Here is a 23215-nt window from a genome sequence, read left to right as displayed (position 1 = left end):
ACACCGATCATGATTTTATGTACCTCTATAAGGTCACCTCTCAATCTCCTATGCTCCAGGGAAGAAAGTCCCAGCCTATCCAGCCTCTCCTTATAACTCAAGCCTTCTAATCCCCGTGACATTCTCATGAATCTTTCCTGCAGTTTAATGACATCCGTCCTATAGCTGTACATAATCTTCCAAGTGTGGTCACACCAAAGACTTGTACATCATAACATATATTCATGAAGAGCATTGGCCTGAATCTCCTGTGATGTTTGTTCATAATATAGTAAATAATGTAAAATAAGCTTTAAGATCATAGAACAAAACCAGAGTATCTCAATTGTTTTTGAGTGCAGTATTGAGCAGAGTCTGTCTAGAGCACCAAAGGTTACAGCTAGGAAAAGGGGCTGTGAGGTTATTATAATATTGAGGCATTAGAAATGTCACAAAAAGGGTAAAAACAAGTAATATACACAACATTAGGAGTGCTGCTAGCAATCTCCAGGAATTCCAAGAATAGCTTCGACTCTTTAAAAGAAGCAGCCAATGACATCATCAAGAGTTTATGGGGATGAAAAGGGCAAGCATTTTTACTGAGTGTGAACAAATGGAGCTTTTATTCAAAAGGTTGGGAGCCACTAGTCCACAAAGTAATCATTTAATGGAAGTCTAAACACCTTTCTAGTCAAATTAGGGAGAAAGCAAACTGAAAAGAGTATCAAAGCCACATGTTCATTTCCTGTGTCTTATATTCTTTAAATTGGAATTTGAATGATTAAGGAAGTAACTGTTGGTAAAAAGCAGTAAAGACACCAAACTTTAATATTTACACAAGATTAAATAACAGAAGATACATTACGTGTTACAACAAATTAAACAGACATGTATGCCAAAATTGAAAACTTTTGAAGAGGTCAGACTATCTTTCTACTTGAAAGAGCATAGTTTTTATGATCTGAATTGCTTCAGGTAAACCCTCAGGGTACGAGCAATTCCAGTTCCCCTCCCCTCTCTCTAATCCTTCAAAAGAGATACTAAATCACAATGTATTTCTTTTCTTGAAACAAACCCATGTTTGGATTACAAACGTTTGGTGACTTTTCCCCCACTGTACTCTGCATTGCCCAGGAAATAGTCCTTATGGGACTGTGAACAGCACAAAAGACCGAAGGCTGATTTAAAACAGGAGGGTACCGAAGACAAAGCCCTCTTTTTCTGTATTTGTAAGTTAGAAATGGAATGATAAAAATAAAGCACTTTAGTTAAAATGAAGCACTTTATTTAAAATGAAGCACGACAAAGTTTTCTTCATTATTAGTTCAATTTCACAATATAATATAGAATAAAATGTAGACAATAAGACCATTTCAGAATATAGAAAGTTGGAAATTCTCTCTACAATTTTAGCAGATGAATGCTTAATATATTCAAATGACACTGACTTGCCTACAATTTTAGTCATTGAGTCATGCAGCATGGAACAAGATCCTTTGATCCACCGCATCCGCACCATCCATCAAGCACCCACTTACACTCATCCTATTTTATTCTCCTCACATGTCTGTCAGCTCCCCCCAGATTCTACCACTCACCTACACACTAGGGGCAAATTACAGTGGCCAATTAGCCTACCAACATGTATGTCCTTGGTATGTGGGAATCTTAGAATGATTATCCTAAGCAGATTTATGCCTCCATCTACATAGTGGGAAACATGTCATCAACTGAGTGCTCCTTGCTTAAGATTATTTCCAACCTAATCATATCTCTAGTTGACTGCAGACCAGGCATGTTGACACTAGCACGTTGAAAATATGTTAAAAATCTTCTGCAAATATCTCCAAGACGAAATAATGAATATATATTATTATGCTGACACATTTTAAGTGATCCCATAATAAAATTATATAATTAAATATCCATGAAAGGTTACATTGTTGTTTAAAGATAAATTTTAGTTTCACCATTTTTACATAATACTACTTGCGATCCAGTCATAACATATTGATGGTTTGTCCCTTGAGGAAAGCAATTCAGTTGGAAAAGTTTCAGAAGTGTACTTGAGCTAGCCAGAAAATTCACTATCTGTCTTTTGTTTTCCCTTTGGCCAAGGCCATTTTGAGGTATTCAGCCACCTTAAAAAAAAAATTTGCCTCCACTGCCAAATGTACACCCAGATTACCCTGCCAACACAGTTCTAGACTCATCTGAAACAAGTGATCTTTCTAATTACAGAAAACTAATAGAGTTGCTGACTTAATAAAATATAAAATTTTAAAAGATAAAAAAACTATCCAAAGCACTGATTGGGAAAAAAACAGAATGCTAGCTTCCATATTTGTCTTCAAGCTCATCAGAGATTAAGTTCCTAATTTCAGTTATGTCGTTGTGGGGCAAATAGTGTTCCACAGGAGAGAAAGAAAGTCTGAAGATAAGTTACCTTTATTGAACATTTCCAAATCTAGGCAGATATCTGTCATAAGACTAACTTCCTGTCCTCTTGAGCGTGGTATGTTGTAAGAGGACAATAACTAGCGGAGGGAAAACTATCCAAATAAGAGAAAGGAGGTCAGAAATAAAACACACATTGAGAAGTTAAGCAAGTGCAATTTGAACACTCTTTTTTGATATCACAAACTCTGACCTGAGGAATAATTTGGTGTTTATGATAGTGATGGAGATTGGTCCTCTGATAATAAAGCACTGGTTTTGGATAGTGATGGATTAGTCCTGCGATCCTTTCAACAGCATCGAGGTAAAGAGTTTAAACAAAGGGAAGATTCTTTGTGTAGATCACATAATTATAAATCTGCTGATTATGTTGATATTTCAAACTCAAGCAAAAGGGTGGATGTTTTCATGATTTATTCACAGGGAGTGGTTACTTTTCTCCCAAGGAGAGGTAATATTTCATCATAAAAGGTACACTGAGCATGGCGTGACTTGCTAATCTTTAGCATTTCTGCTGAAATAATTCAAATTAAAATTGATAGTTTGCACACACTTATAATTTTACAATACCAAGATCTGATTCAATTACACATTTTGAACTGGTTAAGGATTAGAGTAAGTGTGAATACAGTGACCTTATTTAGTAGTCAAAAAGTTTCCCCAGTTGAAGTTAAATAGGGTCTTTCTGGAGATTATCAAATAGAAGGCTTTACTATGCAATAGAAGTAGAATTATGCAAGGACTGGTTTAAGTCAACTGTTAATAGCATGGACAGCTACACTAATGGATATCCTTTTGGCTAAGAACAGGTATTCATCCCAGCAGGTGAAGATAAATTGATGTTGCCTCTGCCCTTGCACAACCCCTTCAATTGCAACCCCCAACATCCAAAACAAAATTTAGGCCTCTTCCAATCAAGAATAAGACAATACATCTGGGGTACAATAAAGAACTGGAGTGCAATGAAGAACTTTTAAAAACTATTCTTTTAAAAACTTCTTTTTACATGTTGCAGTAATGCTAAGGGTAGATTGAATTGCATCCAACATGTAGTAATCAACACAACCTCACCCTGATTACCATAATTGCCTTCAGGAGCAGAACGCTAATGCTGACCTACTTCAAGTGGGCTCAAAACTGGAGGCCCAAAGCATTACATCAGGTGATGAGCAAACTAATAACTTATAAATTTCCTTCCAGCAATTTTAGAAACTGATTAAAAACTCCTGGATTTAGGATAAATTTTGCTTTATAATCAACTCTCATGTGCAAAGCATTTCCATACAGAAAAATAGCACATGTATAGAACCAAAAAAAACTCTTTGAGATAAATATGCCTTTAAGTGAATCACCATCAAAGTAGGATCATCATGACTGCAGTTTAAGGCTTTTATAACAATCTGTTTTGCGTGCATTGTGCTCAAAAACATGAGTTATAGAGTCAAATATTATTGGAATGTGAAAGGAAAATATGGAAAGGAAAAGGATGTAGTGCAATGTTAATGTCCTAAACAAAATTGTTTTAAATTGGGCAGCAAATCATGGACAATATCTCCCCAAATTTCATCTAAATACTTCTTGAGGGTGAGGCTAAAATTACTCCTTTCAGTGTACTAGAGCATGTTGAATGAAGCTGTTACATGGAACTATTGTTCAGTGCAGCCTTCATTCAGATAGTGCATCCTAATTGGGTTCCTTTATTTAAATAAAAGCAATTCATTTATTTGTATGCAAATAGTGGAATGGGGAGAACTGCACTGCTGAGTGGCAAGATTTTTGCTCTGTTATAAGTTGCAACCCTGCTTCCTGCAAGTACATCATAAAGCTACTTCAGATTTTGTTTTGGAAGGTTTCTGTTTGGTGGCTATGCTTTCAATCATCTCAGCCCTAAGCCCCAAATATTGCTGCTTCTCCTTTAAGGAGACACTCCTTAAAAATTACCTCATTGATAAAGCTTTTGGCCACATGTAGTTCAGTCAAATTTTGTCTGAATCACTCCTGTGAAGAACCTTGAGGCTATTTCATTATGCTAAAGGTGCTATATAAATTTGTAGCCATTATATTAATGTTGCTAAGATTTGCTCTGTACCACTGCATTCCTGCAGAATGTTTAGCAGTGATGCAGAGTATATGGAAAGAATTTAAATTGGCTTCCTTTATGAAATAGCACCATTTTCCTGACAGCAAGAAGATTGTCCGAGAACTAGAAGTCTTTTATCTTATGATTAAATATGAACTATTCAGCAGTAAACATTAACTTAATATTAGTTAAACAGCCAGTTGCTTCATCAAAATGATTACTGCTGATATTCATGTGAAATATATTAGGAGAAAAGCAACTAGTCTGCTTGGATATTGTTGGTTTTAAGTCAGAGTACAGCTTCCATGGTGATTTTCAGGCTTCGTTTCAAATGAAATGTGGTTTGGTAATTGACACAGAAGACATGCAATTTAGAAGCGATGCATTGGCTTATGTAGGTGGCTCTCTTAAGAAGATGGGCTAAGGACTAAGAAAGAGAAATAACTCCCAGCAACTACCCAATTGGTATTTGACCCATGTGTTGTTTCCATTTCAAAGCTGTATTTTTAACATGAGCTGGTGATGTCTTGAAGTATTTGACAAGTCTTTTAGTTTCATTATTTAACAACTTAATTCACAATTCTGGGGTATACAAAAATTGATAAGTTGTCCCAGAATGAGTAATTTTGATTGTCATTAATCTCCAGTCACTTTAAAGATTTGAACATAAATTAATCTTTTTAAAATTTTTGTAGTACATAAATGATACAGTAGTAAGGCCATCATGAATCAATGTTTATACCATTTATACAAAAGGATCTTCATTTATATTTAACTTTCTAATGATAACTTTTTTTTAAACAAAGTATTCTTAGTTCAAACGTATCTCAATGAAGGCCACTTTAGTGTGTATGTGTCAACAAAGCAGAGCATGTGAGAGCTCATGTTACATTTCCATGACTGCTGATCCTGAGGAAGATTTCAGTGGAACACAATCAAAACCATCTGGTGTTCTCTGAAATTACAAAAAGAGAAATGTAAAATTAGAAATCGAGACGAATGCCCTGGAATTTAGGATATCATACGAGATTTGATTATTACCCATCTGCGACGCCAATTCACAAAGGCAATGAACTTATAAAGCAAGTCTTTTTGCCATTTGTCTGTAAATAGTTACTGTATTTCAATTGATAAAAGTAAAACTCTATGGAACTACTAAGTAAAAAAATGTAGCTACATATAAACCACGTTTGGACTACATTATATACATGCTGTTATACGAGTTTCTTCTATCATGAACACAAATACAAATACTCACCTAATTCATTGGATGAGAAAACAAACCTCACAGGAACCTGACACACTTTTCAACAGATGTTTCCAGTGAGTGAGTTACTTAGTTGCGAAAGAGAGTTTAAATAATCTTAAAACCATCTTAACCAATGCAAACATTTTTTACTTAAAATTGGTTTTATATACGAATGTTTGGATTAAGATAATCAAGACATGTTTACTATGGAAGGAGGAAAGACCAGCTTGCTCAACTGAACATAATTAAAAATAACCTTTGAGAACATTCATAAAAATAGCCTAATACAAGTTGCTTCAGAGAACTTGTATTCATTGACATATTCCAAAATATGTCTGTTATTTTAATTATATCACTGAGTGCTTCAGTGTATTGAATCCTAATGCCAATGAAAAACACTATGATGCTGGAGGAACTCAGCAGGTCAGGCAGCATCCGTGGAGAAAAGCAGGCGTTCAACAAGTCCTAATGTCATTGTGTTAAATAAATAAAATTATTCACTATTTTGTACATCTTTTTCTGATTTTTAACTCATCTTCCCAGTTTTATGCTTCTCTTCTACTTCCCCTTTTAATGGGATTCTTCGCCTGTCACTTTGTATATTTCTACTTCCAGAGAAAAGAAAGGGGAAATGGAAAAAGGGAGGGAAAAATGATGTAAAATTAATAAAAAATAAAATAAAATCATACGAAGGAAAGGCAAAGGTTCCATAAACAGCACCAAGCTAAAGACCAGATATTTATTATTTCACAATGTTGCTTGAGGGAAAAGTACTGGCCATACCTCTGCTCTTCTCCAAATTGTGTAAATTAAGACAGATAGGGTCTTGGTTTAGCACCTCATTTGAAGAAGATGGAAAATGCAGCACTTCCTCAATAATATACCCAAATATCAGCACAGGTTACATACCTACGGCCACATTAAGTTATTTGGTCTTGCCCTATCAGAGATATTCTGCCTTTCTACCTGTCCCTTCCCTCACCTTCTCTGCTACTGAAAACTTACTTATTTTTCACTTTCCCAGTTTTGACAAAGAGTTAGATGTTAGTTAACTGTTTCTCTTTCCACAGATGCTGCCTTGCCTGAGTATTTTCAGCATTTTCTGTTTTTATTATTACATGCTTAGGACTCTGGAATGGCACTAGAAATCACTACCTTATAACTCAGATGCAAGGCCACTGCTACTGATCCAAGGCTGATATTAAATCTATATTATTTTTTAATGAAAGCTCTCTGTTATTACATTACTTCTCATTTAATAGCAAGGTTCAAGCAGACATTGTATGAGTGAACAATGCAAAAAAATGTTTACATGTTGCCTGCATTACTGGACAATTTTGAGTTTGCTTAGGTTGTATTCTTTCATCTATTAGTGATATCTGCCAGTGTTCAACATTATCTGCTGGTAATAAAAAAATTCCCATGCATGGTGGTGGGGTGGGGAGTAAAACAGAAGAAACTGTGTATGAATGAAAAGCAAGAGATAATCTACAAAAAGAAATAAAGCAAGAGCCAAAAGTGAACAAATAATTCAGACAGTGGAACTTTTCTAGTATGTCAGAACCAGGCAGAATGTAATCTTTTATTTTCAAGTTTAGGTGGTAGATACATTTATTTGAACAGGAACTGTGAAATTATTCAGAACAACTTAAGAAACAACAGTAGGAATGCTCATTATAACCTGTCGAGGCTGCTACACCATTCATTCCGAATGGTCATTTTAATTTTCAAACCTTAATTAGTCTGTTAAAGGTTGTTATTGACTTCACATCACCCAGTGGAGATAGCATAAAGTCTTGGTTCTTGTTGACAAAATTCCCCTGTGGACCATGTGCATGCTGATTTTTGTGAATCTCATCATCTCCTTGGTCCTCTGATTCTGGGATCCTGAGAATCTTGTTCTCCCACTTCGTCTTGGTGGTGAACACCTTCAGACACCATTACATTACTCTCTAGAAATCCTGCTCCAAAACCCCTTGACTCAGAACCTCATTCACTATCTTTAAAAACATGCCCGAATCATTTCAACAATACTGTTGTTATCCCTCTGACACACCAATAAACATTTTTACACAACTTCTGTACCTTACTTATTTCGGTCTTTTTGTGACTCGAGACCCTGTCTCTTAATTGTACTCTGTATTGGCCCAGCAAGGCATTCAGCTGCAACAGCTACAGAGGTTCAAGAAATTAACTCACCACACCGTCTCAGTTAGGATTCAGCAGTGAATGCTGGCCAAAAATTGTATGGAAAAAAGCTTCTCTCCTTGAGAAATTGCAACATTTGTCAAGGTGAAAACTATTCATGTAACTATGAATTTAAAACCAGCATACCCACGGGAGAGAAAACTAATAAAATAATATTTTTGTTCAAATTTATTATTGCTCTATGTATCATGATAATACATATACTGATGTAACCTAAGAAAATGTCTTGTTTTACCTTTCCCTGTTATTTGTGCATACAAACAATTTCCATAAATTATTAGCTAGGTTTTACTGTCTGATTTATTTTCTTATTTCTTCAATTATTGCTCACCATTTCTATCTAAGTGGAGGACACTGAGCTTCAGTCAAAGACTCTGTTTCCTAGGACAAAACATTCTTCTATGCCAGGATCAAGTGCATATGAAGGCTAAAAACAGAAGTGCAGACAGTCCAGATGTAAAAATGTGTATGTGTATCAACAATCTGCAATAGGAGCAGGCAAACTACTACCTGGCATCACATTATTAAGGGTTTGCAATATTGTTTCATTGTATGGTCCAAAGATAATTGTTTAGATATTTAACACAAGGGGAAGGTACCTATACATTATAAGGTACTTATATTTTATCTTATACCTTGTACCCAACTGTATCAATAAATGAACTTCTATGGTTCCACAGTGTTTTAAAATTCATTTAAAGCAAACCACATCATTAACAATGAGAAAAATGAAGGTCTTACCAATTGTTTCAATGCACCTTTAGGTCTTGCCTCTGAAAATTTACCAACTGTCTAGTAATTGTATGAGGATAAAGCCCCCATCGATTCAACTGCTGCTTGGTGCACATGTGAGCTGCACTTGTGAAAGGTTCTACATTCAGTTCCTGTTCACATTGAATTAACCGACCTCAGCTAGCAGAGTACCAGGGATATTACCAACCCCCCAGTACTCCTAAGCTAAGGAGGAAACAACATTGGGCAGTATGCCTGCTGATTGTTGCTGTACATGTGGGCAGCAAGTATGATTGACCTCAGCATGATCTTCATAATTAAGTGGCTTGCTGACATTCTATTTCCAGATCTCATGAGAAACAAACAACATGGCAACTTACTGGAAAAATAGTTAGTACCCAGGCAGCTGCATCCCAAGTGAGAAACAAAAATTGCAACATAACGAAAATGAAACACACTGTATATATTACGCGGCAGATACTTGCAGCTGCAGTGAGAACATTGACCCAGCTTCAGGGTTCTGACATCTGAACTTCTAAACTGAATTACTTTTGTTTATGTGTTGTCATTTGGGTTCTGAAAGCCCACTCTTTTCCCATGTCATAAATATATACAGGGATATTACTTTGATTCAGAACACCCTCAAATGTTGGCTTAGACCTATTCAATGAGAGGGAATTTCAATGAAACAAACAAACAAAGAACATATTAATCAAAGGATTAAGAGCTGTTTGCTTACATTGGCCAAGAAATTACAATGCATCTAGAAACAGGCAATAAAATGGTGATGTGTGAGGGCTTGGGCTGGTTATGTGTGTAAGAGCCTATGCTTTGGATATTCTATAATAACAAGCCCTAAGCTGCTGCAAGTAATATAGGCTTTGCATGACTAAACTTCCAAAGGATCTTTCCTCCATGATAATAACCAGACTGGAATTAGGGTGAAGTGGGTGGAGGTAGGGGAGGGGAGGTAGGTTGCAGGAGATGATCAGAAGGAAGGTGGTGGTTTTGGAAAGGTTGGAGTGAGGATTATTGGGGAAAGAGGGTGGAGGGAAAGGACCCAGCAGTAGAAATGATCTGGGTGTGTATTCAGCTGTAGAGATGGTTGGAGTGGAGGAGTTGGGGGTGGGGGTGAAGGAGTGGAGACCTGAAAGCATCAACAGGTTATGGTTGCTGGGGGCTATCACCAATAATGAAAGCTTAAAAATGACACCTATTAGGAAGACGACAGACTCCTCAGCAGAGACCAAGGAGTATTGCTGAAGCAGACCTCATCTCTTCGGTTAAGACCAACTTGGTGCACTACATCTGTGTAATACAACTTTATACAAGTGACATCAAAAAAGCATTACACTCTGCTTGATGTCACTGCACCTGACCAGCAGCCTCCATGCAGTGCACGTCACATACCTGCAGGAGCCAGATCCACATTCTGTAAATATCGGCATACAATGTACTCTGATGGATTTAGTGATTGAGCTTTGTCAAAAATTCCATCATCTAGCACACAGAACATTCCAGAATGTGAAAGATTTTTAAGCTAATTATCCTGCCACTTATTTTGCATTTAAGTTCAATAAATGAATAAAGTTTATGGCAACTAGTACAAGTAACCACATACTTTGTAGAATGATTATTGGTATTGGTTTATTATTGTCACTTGTACCGAGGTACAGTGAAAAACTTGTCTTGCATACTGATCGTACAGGTCAATTCATTACACAGTGCAGTTACATTGAGTTAGTACAGAGTGCATTGAGGTAGTACATGTACAGTAACATACCTTAACAGCAATTGACTTTATCTTCCCAAACAGAGATTTCTTGTTCATGAAAATCAGATCATCTTCCATGTCTTCACCTTCCATTATGGCACAGCTATCGACTGCTGGCAATTCACCATCCTTAGCGTTGGCATTCATCATCAGTTTGGAATATTTGTACTCTAACCTAAAAACAGTTCAATTATAAGCATGACTTTAACCAGCATTTAAAACTTGTACCACAATGAATGTCTGAAGGCATGTCATGTTGGAATTTGAAAAATTTCTTGAGTGCTTCCTGTAAAGTACTGTAAACAAATATTAATATAAATGCTACCTTTCTGGTATTCTTTCTTAGAATTTGTTCACTGTGTAATGTTTATTCATTGAAGTCTAAATCTACAATGCTAAAAAAGGTGTTTTCAGATATTAAATATACAAGAAAAGCTGACTCAAGATACTTTTAATTGTCCAAATCATTTAATATGGTGTATTTGACATCCACAGCCCATACATTGTTCAGTACTGTATATCATTTCAATGAATATTTATTCAATTAGCATTATTCACCTTTGGTTTATTTCAGTACCTCCTTGTAACTTTACTGTTCTACACATTACCCTTGCAAAAATCAGGGCAATTTCTAGTTATTAAAATTTAATATTTTATAATACCTTATGGCATTTGGGTTTTTGGTATCTTTACACTATGAATTAAGAACTAATTCAAGAAAACATTCCCAAGTGGAAGCGTACAAGGAGGGTCCTTGGGACATTGGATATGTATAGTTATTTGCCGGAGGAATCAAAAGCTAACTTGACATCATGCATTTCCCCCAGCCTTGTAAAATGCTTGCTTTAACTATTTATTGAATTTCCCTTTAAAAAAATGCCATGGCCTTTGCTGTAGCCATTCCCTGGGGAACATATTTTCTGCTTCAACAAACGACAGTATTAAGGAATTTCTCAGTGATATTTTATATAGTTGAACTTTTGACGCTTGTTCATCAGTGAGAGGAAATACTTTCCCTATTCACAATAAACCCTTAATAGTTTAAAAAACTTTCAATTACATGAACATTTATTTTCCATTGGATCATGTACCTCTTCTTATTCATAGTTCCTCATACCCTGCTATTATCCTTCTATGGTTTTGTATAATGGGGGAATCAAAACAGTACCAAATGCTGCTACCTAACCATAGCCTTGACATATACTCCATTATCTTATTGGTCTTTCACTTTTTGTACTCGTGTATAAACCACAAAATAATAGGGAACCATTTGTAGTTTTATCTGTTTGTCCTCACATTTTTGAAGTAGTACATATTTGCACTAATCATTCCTTTTATTCCTATGCATTTTTCACCATCTTTCAACGAGGCATTTAATCCTAACTTTTGTTGCTTTTTTGAAATTCCATACTTTAACCCTTGTTTATTTGTCCTTGAAGAAATAGAGCTATTTTTAAAATGTCATTCATTCCAGAGCCTACACTGTCAATATGTCATCTTGTTTAGAAGTGTTGGACCACCAATGCAATTAATTTGCTCCTTTTTTAATTTTAATATCTCTTTCCAGTCTTGCACCTTTAGAACAGACATTCCATTATCCATTTCTGAACCTAGTAATGCTGTAATCATCATCACTTCTCAATTGTTCCCTATATTTATATCTGTTATTTTCCCCACATTATGGCCTTTTTTTTTTACCATATTACCTTTGTTAAAGCCTACCTTGGGATAGTCAAAACAATCCAACTGTATTTCCCAGTTGTTCTCACATAGTGCTCTAAACTACATACGAATCTCCCTCACTCTCTCTTCATCCTGTTAACACATTGAGAAGCCCCCTTTCTATTCTCATTTCTTGACTCCAATCTTATTTATCTTAAATTCTTAACAGAAGATTCCTGTAAAGTGATAGTTATTTACTCACTTCCGATTTTTCTTGTAGAAATAACATGTTGTAGCAATTAATAAGCAAGCAGTAATTGTCCCTGTGATTATTCCAATTTTCAAGAAGAAGTCTAATGACTTGCATGTTGTCACTATTTGCTCTGGCAATACAACATCTCCTTTGCACAGTTTTGGCTTCCTCCACACATAATCAATTTTCTGTAAACCAATGTAATAAACTGAGTTTGAATCATCTTTGCAACCATGATAATTTACCAATTTGTTTTTTTTTCCGAACACCAAGCCCCATTACCCTGTCTGAACCCGAATATGCTACTGCACTTCCCATTTCACACATAATGGGTGGGGGGGGGGGTGCAGGGGAGGAGTTTATTGATGAAACTGGTGATTGTGTCTGTACTTTTGAAATCAGAATTTTTGCATCTGCCATCTGGAAGCTGGACTGAAGTTCCCAAGCTCTACTCACGTGATCTTTCTTCAACCTACGTGTTTTCATCAAACCAGTCAATACATGAATTGAACCCAAGTCCCAGAGACGAAACTGTACTGAATTTGGTTATCTGTCTACCCAGAGCCAGTGCAACATGTTCCACAAACTACTGAGAGGTAAGCACATACTTGCCTACAAGTACATTGTTCCTTGAAACTGGCATCACAGGTAGACAGGGTGGGAAAGAAGGCTCTTGGCACGCTGGCCTTCATCAGTCAGGGCATTGAGTATAGAAGTTGGCATGTTATGTTACAGTTGTACTAGATGTTGGCGAGGCCACATTGGAATATTGTGTTCCATTCTGGTCACCTTGCTATAGCCAGTAAGTTGGAAAGAGTGCAGAAAGATTTACGAGGATGTTGCCAGGATTCAAGGGAGTTATGGAGAGAGGTTGGGACTTTTTTCATTGAAGTATAGGAAAATGAGGGGTCATCTTGCAGAGGTGTATAAAATTATGAAGGACATAGATAGGGTGAATATGCACAGTCTTTTTCCCAAGGTTGGGGAATCAAGAGGCATAGGTTTAAGGTGAGAGGGGAGAGATTTAATAGGAACCTGAGGATCAACTTTTTCACCCAGAGAGTGGTCAGTATATGGAATGAGCTGCCAGAGGAAGTGGTTGAGGCAGGTACATTACCAACATTTGAAAGATACTTAAACAGGTACATGGATAAAAAAGGTTTAGAGGGATATGGGCCAAACACAGGCAATTGGCTTAGCTTGGAATCTTGGTCGGCATGGACCATTTGGGCAGAAGGGCCTGTTTCCATGCTGTATGATTCTACAAGTGTAAGTGAGAATGAACTGGCAGGTGGGTGCAGCCTGAATTGCCTCCTCCTCTTGTTCCTCTAGCGAGGAAATATTTCTTTTAGCAAATTCACTGTCCTGCTACTTTGGCTTCTTTAAAAATATGGGTGTGTCAAACATATAGTACTTCGGCATCTAAACCAACTAAACTGAACCAGGAAAAATAAGACAAAAATTCATTCAAAATATTTGGAAAATGCAGATCCAAATGTTACTCTAGTACACTTTAAATGCACCTTCATGAACTGTATTTTGCCCATTGTACATGGGAGACAGGATGTAGATAAATTAATCCTTAGTGCAGAGAAAATGTGGAGATGTCACTGGCCTCACTATGATGTTGTGAACTGCAAATGTGAAGATACTTTTTTTTAAGATCAATCCAAGTTCCCATGTAGCTTTAATGAAGGATTGGTAGAAGGAAACATAGTAAGATGGATCCCTGCCCAATTTTCCCTCTGGCTTACACCATTTAATTAAGCATATCTATTTACACAAGGAATTCACTTTTGACTGTTTAGTGTTTCACATTACAATTCATTCACATTCACAGAGTGGCTCCACATTGATACCTGAATTCCATTAATGCATGCTCCCACTATCTCGTGATAATCACTCTTTGAACAAAGAGGACAGGCCTCTGCTGTTTCCCACAGGAAGTGAAAGGTACAACCATCACACGTTCCTTCTTGGCACTTTCTGTCAACACAGCAAAAGGCAATAAGCTTTAGAAAAGTGAACTATGATCATTTTCACCCATGCCAAGCTAATATATTTGCTTTCTCCACCAGAGGTGATGATACTGAACCAGTTGGAAGAATGGAGCAGATATCTCCAAATTGCTGAGTGGATATGAACTGGAAAAGCAGACCACCCAGTTTCCATTTCAATTACAAATCTACCCATCTCACAATTTGTTTTAAAAATTCTACCTCATCCCAATAAAAATTAGGCTCCAAATATTATTGATGTATCTCATTTTTATTCATATGTTTCATTGGATGACAAGAGAGGTTGTAAATTTAGTCAAAAAGAAAAAGGAAGCCTATGTAAGATGTAGGAAGCTGAAATTGGACAGGGCTTTTTACAAATATATAGTAAGCCAGATGGAACTCAAGCAAGGAGTTAGGAGGGTCGAAAGGGGACACAAGATGTCCTTGGCAAGTAAGATTAAAGAGAATCCCAAGGCATTTTTTACGTACATTAAAAACAAAAGGGTATTTAGGGAGAGGGTAGAACTGCTCAAGGATAAAGGAGGAAATTTATGTTTGGAGTCAGAAGATGTCGGCAAGTACTAAACAAGTACTTTGCATCATTATTCACTAAGGATAAGGACATGGAGGATAATGAGATCAGTGTGGGGTATTCTAATATATTGAGATCAAGAAGGAGATGGTGTTGGGACTCTTGAAGAGCATTAAGGTGGAAAAATCCCCAGGGCCTCATGGGATCTATCCCAAGTTGTTAAGAGAGGCAAGCAAGGGCTTTGGTGAAGATTCTCTTTAGCTGTAGGTGAGGTCCTAGAGAAGTGAAGAGTAGCCAATGTTATTCCTTTGCTTAAGAGGGGAAATAGCGATAATCCAGGAAATTATAGGCCAGTGAGCCTCACGTCAGTGGCATGGAAGCTATTGGAGAGGATTCTTAAGGATTAGATTTACTCCCATTTGGAAAAACATGGGCTAATTAGGGACAGTCAGCATGGTTTTGTGCAGATTAGGTCATGTGTTACAAACTTGACTGAGTTTCTTCAGGAGGTGACCAAGGTGATTGATGAGGGTACAGCATGGACTTTAATAAGGTGTTTGACAAGGTCCCTCATGGTAAGTTGATCAGGAAGATTAAGATGCATGGGATCCACGGTGAGTTGATGGTTTGGTTACAGAATTGGCTTGCCCCCAGAAGGGTAGTGGTGAAAGAGTGTTATTTTGGCTGGAGGTCTATGACTAGTGGTATTCCGCAGGGATCAGTGCTGGGACCTCTGTTGTTTGTGAAACATATAAAGGACTTGGATGAAAATGTAATAGGGTTGGTTAGTAACTTTGCAGATGAAAAAAAAATTGCTGAAGTTGTGGACGATGAAGAAGGTCATCAAAGGATACAGCAGGATATCGATCAGTTACAGTTTTGGGCAGAGAAATGTTAGATGGAGTTTAATCCAGGCAACTGTGAAGTGTTGCACTTTGGGAGGTCCTCTTACAAGTGTACAGCTAATGGCAGGACCCTTAACAGCATTGATGTACAGTGGGATCTTGGGGTCCAAGTCCACACCTCTTTAAAAGTAGAGTTGTAAAGAAGGCATAATGCCATGCTTGCATTCATCGTTAGGGGCTTAGAGTATATAGTCAGGAAGTCATGTTGCAGTTGTATAGAACTTTACTTAGGCCACATTTGGAGTATGGTGTGAAGTTCTGGTTGCCCCATTTCAGGAAGGAAGTGGAGGCATTGGAGAGGGTTCAGATAAGGTTTGCCAGAATGCTGCCTGGATTAGAGGGTATTAGTTATAAGGAGAGGTTAGACAAACTTGATTGTTTTCTCTGAAGAGTCAGACACTGAGGGGAGACCTGATAGAAGTTTATAAAATTATGAGTGGCAAAGGCAGGGTAGACAGTCAGAATCTTTCTCCCAGAGTAGAAATGTTGAATACGAGAGGGCATAGCTTTAAGGTGAGAGGGAGAAAGTTAAAAGGGGGTGTGCGGGGCAAGTTTTACACAGAGCGCGGTAGGTGCCTGGGACGCACTGCCAAGGGTGGTAGTGAAAGCAGATACGATAGTGGCATTTCAAGAGGCTTTAAGATAGGCACATGAATATGCAGGGAATGGAGGGATGTGGATCATTTGCAGGCAGAAGGAATTAGCTTAATTTGGCATCATGTTTGGCACAGACATTGTGGGCTGAAGGACCCATTCCTGCGCTGTACTGTTCTAATGTTGCCTTGATGGTGGTAGGTTTGAATCAAAGAACCTGGATGGCTGGAACTTCAACCTGTAAAGACCGAACAGGAAATCTGCTAGGTCCTGTTGGGTTCTGAAATTGCCACTAGAGGTCACTTTGAGTTAAGCTTGCAACACAGGCTGCTGTTAGGTCTGCATTTTGAAGTTATATATTGGTAAATTATATTTTATTGCTATTAATTATCACTAGTATTGGTGATTCAAGCAGACGAGTAAAACATTAACTTTAAAATTAATGAAATAGATCTTTCACATTTCTTTGTATTTTTCCTGGTCCGTATTTAATGTACAACTCATCTTGTTAATCATTAAGGATTCAAAAGTAAGAGTGTGACGTGTCAGCTTTGCCTTTGATGAAACATTTCATCTGCACTGCACATTCACAGGTTTACCTTAAATGCTATTGGCTGACAGACCTATGACCATCACCTGGGTACAACCCCTATTTGAAATTAGCACCAGTTGCTATGATACCATGTTACAAATCATGCATTTTTTTACATTTGAATGTTTTTTCATGCACAGGATTCCCTTTTTACACATCAGTACCCATGCATCTCAGAGCTGCATCTGTTTATGTTTCTGAAATTTAAGTCTGATGTGATCAGAGAAGGAGATTTATAAATCTGCACCATATTGTAACAAACAACATGATCTACAAGGCAGGCAACACCCTTAATATTATTAGTTAAAGAATCTTAAGCATTACTTTGGCACAGAAATGGTTCCTGAACCGACACTTCCAGGGTTGCATCTCAGTCTTACTGTGGATGCTCTCCCATTTTTACAAGTCTGTGTTGATTCAGTAGATCTGTGAAATACAAAGAAAAAGTATCATTAATTAGACTCTTTACAAATGAATCCATCTTCTCTGTTAAGCAATCAAACATTATGACATACAGTTATCAGAGAATGACTATCTCAAAAGCACTCAGGTCACGATCTTTTGGTCTGACCCTGAGTCATGTCTTCAGCTCATGGACATCAATGACTGTTTCAGGCTGGCTTCAGGAGCTAGAATGAACTGAAGCAAGAGATAAGCTGTCTCCTTTGGAAGGAGGGGTAGCCCAATACTTGTTCCTTTCATCAACAAGTCCAACTATCTGAAAGTGCTGCATGTCTGGATCGTGGAGTGGGTGTGCCTCAGGACAAAAGCCAGGAGGAGGAGCTGGGTGGTGCAGTGGTGCATCTAGCAGAGATGCTGCCACACGGTGCCAGAGATGTGGGTTCAATCCTGACCTCAGGTGCTCTCCCTGTGGAGCTTAAATGTTCTCCCACTAAAAGCATGGATTTCCTCCTTGTGCTCCTGTTTCCTCCCACATCGCAAGGACACTGTTGGTTATATGACCACTGTAAATTGTCCCTAGTATGTAAATGACTGGTAGAATTCAAGGGGAGCTGATGAGAATGTGGGGAGATTATTAAATGGGATTTACAAAGGATGAGTTGAAATGGGTGGTTGATGGTCAGTATGGACTTGGTGGGCCGAATGGCCTGTTTCCATACTGCATGACTCCATGAGTCTAGAAGTCAAAAAGGTCAAGCAGATACTGATTCCATGATAATGTAACTTCTTTAAAAACTTACCTTTCTGGTGGTGGTCTCCAAAGGCCCCACAATAACAGTTAGCCAGGTTACACATAATTCAAATAAACCTGAATGCAACAAGAAAATGACTCCTGCATTCAGGTTTAGGTCAAAAAAAAAACAAACAGCCCAAGGCCCCTATTTAATATATTCAAGGGCCATGACTCCTATTTTAGTCAAGTGGCTGATTTTCCTCTGCTCTTCCTGAACCAATATGGCATTGAATTAAGATGTGGGGGATTGCCATCATTTCCCCATCCTAAATGGGCAATGTTAATGTATCTTCCATCTAGAAAGTAATTGCAAAGGGATCCAATTTTACCCTGGTTACTCTAGCATCAAGTCATGCTTTGAGCAAACAAATGCAAATCACTTACCTGTAAAAAAAGATAATATCAGGCAATGCTTCGTGTTTTTTCCTTGGAAAGAGATCAGCTGCAGCTGTAATATTATCAAACTCTGTTTGAGTAGTTACTCCTGAAAATATAAATTGAAGATTAGAAGATTAGGTGTAATTCACGTGTTACCAGTAGCTTCCATCAATGATGGAAGAAGATCATTGAATCTCACTGCACCAAATTGTCGCGCACTATGTGATGTCATTTCAATGAATAGAATAGTAAAGGAAAATTGTAAATTTACTGCAAGTACATGAAGTCTAGGAGCTTCCTTTTGGATTCTCTGTACGTCCTCAAAGTGTGTGCCCTTACTTGGTCCATTTCCAGTATTTGGAATGCACCAGCCACACACTTTGAAGAAGGATTTTACAACAATGGTAAGGCCTACTTCATCATTACCTGAAGGGAACCTGACTCAAGCAGATTTTCTTTAAGGAGAATACTTATTTATCAAATGCAGTCATTGTTGGGTCTTCCAATCCATCCACCGCCAGTGGTTTTGAACCCACACATCCCCTCCACTGATTGCCCAGATAATCTATGATCAGCGTTAGCTGGATAGATGACTGGTGGACGGAGGGTGGTGGTAACTGTGATTAGAAGTCACCAGGGAGACAAGTGATTGAGATCATGAGGCATCACGTGGCCAGATGATCAGGGGTGGTAGGGTTCAAGCAGTCAAGTGATCAGGGTCCCCACAGAGTACAACATGGTGATAGAGGAACAAAGAGATGGGAGTGAACATTAAGAAAATCATATAAAAGTGGATCCACATGGAAACTAAAAGAGTGAGGATTTCCTGGCAGTGTACCAAGTAACATGAGGCCCCTTTAGCACCAATGGCATCACAATGCTCCATGTTACAATGCATGCCTTTTAACACTTTAGTGCATGCCTGGCAGCGTCAGGTGTCTGGGCATCACACCCACAGAGAACAAAATAGTTTGTAGTTCTACCTGCTAAATAATGAGCCCTCTATTCAACTTAAAGAGAAACCCCAAGATTCCCATCTTTGTTCTTGCCTACATATGGCTGCTGCTTAGAACAGGAAAACATAAATATCTTGCGATTGCTATCTTTGGCTTACGCTACAGGGATTTTCTATACTGCTATGTCCTCTCTGAAAAGTTTTTTAAAACCTATTCACATATCCATTTGGGCAGAGCAATGTGCATTTACAGTGTAGATATAGCTTTTTATAAAACACTTACCTATCAAATGATCAGCCAGATTGATGGGATGGGATGACATAATGGTTCTAAGTCCCATCAGATCAGATGGAACAAGTGTAGACTGGCAGATATAAGATGTGACAGATTTGGCAATGCCTTCATCCTCAAAGATGTCATCGACTGTTACATTATCCACACAAGAGGCCAATTTCCTTCCCTTAAGTAAAACAGTGGAAGTATTTAACTAGTGTCATGAGGGTACATGTATAGAAAACATGAGAAAGCAGAGTCACTGATGGCATGGAAAGGTTTGCTCCTTACCTGATTCCCACACAAGCTAATATTGAAATGGTGAAAGAACCGTGCTCCTTTTGGAGTAAAGTGGGGTTCACTTGTAAAGCTGGTGGTGTGGCTGAGTTTGTTGAAGTCGTACTCCCAAGACTTACGCCCTTCTCGATACACAAATCTGCAGTCATTGTAACACAGAGTGTGGTTCTGAAAAAGGAAGATATACAAAACAACAGCATGGAGATATTACAATCAGGTCATTTTTAATTCAACATGTTAGACCACACTTCAAATAAATTGTCCCAGCTGACCAATGACTTGTAAAGTGGTTGCAAATATTCTCTGGCTATGTGTTATTGATTGGAAGGGAACCAGGTTAGAGTGGTCCTTTCCCATTGGAAGATGGTGGAGCGACGTTAGATTGTGGCTAAGTTACAGGTGAATTGAAGAAGACGAGAAGGCGGAGCTTCCTCCACTATAGTTACATACACTGCAGATGGGGACTTTCAGTGGTGCGGCAGGGGAGGAAATCTTTTTACAGAATGAAATAACACAAGAAAGATTTACGATTTATTTAGGTGGCATTTGCACCTTCAGAGACTTTGGAGAGGAAACAGAGGATGGAGATGGAGGTGAGGTGTGGAGGTACTCACAAAGTTAGAGGAGGCCAAGGTGGCTTTTTTATGACTAAGAGATAATGGCAGATTTGATGAGGAGGGGGGACAGGGCACCAGGAAGCACTAACAACTGTATCATCAAACAAGGTAGCACTTCAACAGCAATTCATTTACTAAGAAAAATTCAAAATAACTTTAGGCATGATTAAATGCAAATTTGTTATTTCCTCTGAGATATTTCCCCTTATTTTTCTTCAAAGCTTTGTCAAAATCGTACTGCTTTTCCTCCTGCCTATATCTGCATAGTGCTGTCATCTTGACTGCAGATGCCCATCTCAATGCTTCAAAACTACAGTTTATGTCATTTCTCTCAGTCTTTCCCTACCTCTTCAAATCTTCAAGCTTTTTAAAACCAAAGGTGATATTAACAGTATCTCCTAATTTACCCTATTTGTCCTTTCAGCCCCTATAACCTGCAGGTTTTTCCCTTTGGTTTAATTCTTCTGAACATATTGAATTTCTAAATTCCTGAAACAGCAATCCCAGTACAGCTGGACCATTTTTGCAAGTATTCCATAATATGACACACAAATTAAACCTCTTAACTGATATTAAATGTTGAATATTTAAAATTTTTAAGAACTGCCTGATTAGTAAAATGTTAGATGACAGTAGTAATCTATTATAGTTGCCATCCTGTATATTTATTTCTCTGCATCACTTTCAATTTTATATTCCCCTCAATCCACAAAAAGCCCTTATTCCCATTCTCCAACTGTGAAGGAGGGTATCTCTTGACAAAATATAAATGAACATTCAATTTTCTAATCTCCCTCAGGGAACATTTCCATTCACTCACTGACTCCCAAGGAGTTCCAGCCAACTGTGATAGGAATAAAGGTGGAGAATCCATATATTAAGATTCCATTTTACAGTAGTTCAGCACAAAAATGCATCTTAAGCTTACTGCACTCCATATACCACCCAGCAGGTGAAAGATTTTGATGTCTTCACTGACAAATCAAGAGCTTGACATAAAAATAAAGGTTGTGCATGAGAATGAATGATCAGCCAAGACTGATAATCGATTCCTTTAAATTTCTTTCTCATCAACTCAAAAATCGTAGCCGATTGTAGGTTGTTGCCTAAAGCATCACAACTGTGTAGAGGTTCTTCGTCAATGGACTTTCTGTGCTGTTTGGGTAAGCACTGGGTAAGGAGGTTGCATGTTAAACCTCAAGTCTCTACAGCTGATAATAAGGGGCACATACAACTAAAGCAGGGTGCCAAGTATCCACACTGAATGGTACACATTTTTAATGCTTTCTCCTTTCTACTTTCGATATGCTACACATATGCTTATTTAGAATGAACAACACAATTCCTAAAACAAAAGAACCTCAAGCATAAAATTGTCTTATTTTTCCTCTTATTTAAGGTTAGGCATATATATTAGAGATTCCAGAACAAATAATAAGATTTACTCTGCAGCTGTTTTTTGTCATTCTTGACCTGAAAAGCTTAATGCCAATGCTATGTATTATTTTGCTTATCAGCAAGGATATTAGGTTCATCTAAAAACATGAGTAGCAACTCTTTACCAAATTACTTTGAGTACCAGGTCCACATGGGATACAAGACTCCTTTCCAACGTAATGATGGGCTTTGAGGTGTGTGTTTGGTGGGCATGCCAGACATTTGTTGATTTCCTTGTCAATATACTGTCCTGAAGTGCACGTCACACATAAAGATCCTGAGGCGGTTGACTCAAGGGCGCATGGTCCACAGTATGATGCAACACCTCCAATTACATTGGTCACATTGATGGAGTAGATTTTGGCCACATCAGATGAATATTTTCGGCTCTGAAACATTAAACACTATAATAAATACCTCAAAAGGTATTTTTACAAACACGAAGCAAAAGAAATTTTAAAAAAGACTGAATTTATACAATTCCTTTCTCATCTCTTTTGAAACATTCAAATGACAGCAAATTAAATTACTGTTATAACACAGGGAAAACAGAGCAGCCATAAATTTTGGATAAAAATGTGAAAGCAAAGAGAAAGGCAATAAAACAAATTGCCATTGACAGAAAGGGAAGTAGTAAGAACTCCAATTTTCTGCTTGTTGAGGCTCAAAGGCACCTTCTGGTCTGACTACAGACACTCAATCTGTTCTCTGTTCATGTCTCTAGAAAACAAGCCTTTATAAAATTTTGAATATTCTACTCAATTAAATGGAGCTATGGAAACATGGCCGGTGACAATATGTGTGACCAAACCTCAAACTAGTTAAACTGAATTGTTTAGGACTTTGGTGCCCAGCTTTACTTGCATGAAGCAAGTAGTGCCAAGATCAAAGAATATGTCATCAATTCCAATTACATTTACCATAAATAAAGGGAAAACTCATTCACACTAAGGGGGAAAATAACTTATAATGGACTATATTAGATAATGAAGTTTAATCCAACACTGCTTGCCTCATAATCCAATTTTAACCTCAATCTCCACTT

General features: G+C 37.7%; 1 protein-coding gene across 1 annotated transcript in view; it reads right to left on the bottom strand.

The window, feature by feature from the left end:
* Positions 1-868: 868 nt before the first annotated feature.
* elapor1 (endosome-lysosome associated apoptosis and autophagy regulator 1) overlaps positions 869-23215 on the bottom strand; it is an 89531-nt gene continuing 67184 nt past the window's right edge. Inside the window, 9 exon segments of the mRNA XM_052034974.1 lie at positions 869-5471; positions 10489-10654; positions 12404-12582; positions 14254-14380; positions 17342-17443; positions 18597-18696; positions 19829-20006; positions 20111-20284; positions 22296-22559. Coding sequence (XP_051890934.1) covers positions 5403-5471; positions 10489-10654; positions 12404-12582; positions 14254-14380; positions 17342-17443; positions 18597-18696; positions 19829-20006; positions 20111-20284; positions 22296-22559 — 1359 coding nt within the window. The 3' untranslated portion in view covers positions 869-5402.

The sequence above is a fragment of the Pristis pectinata genome, chromosome 20 (assembly GCF_009764475.1).
Source record: "Pristis pectinata isolate sPriPec2 chromosome 20, sPriPec2.1.pri, whole genome shotgun sequence".
Taxonomy (NCBI): domain Eukaryota; kingdom Metazoa; phylum Chordata; class Chondrichthyes; order Rhinopristiformes; family Pristidae; genus Pristis; species Pristis pectinata.
The sequence above is the reverse complement of the archived record's forward strand: the minus strand, read 5'-3'. Positions and strand labels throughout refer to the sequence as shown.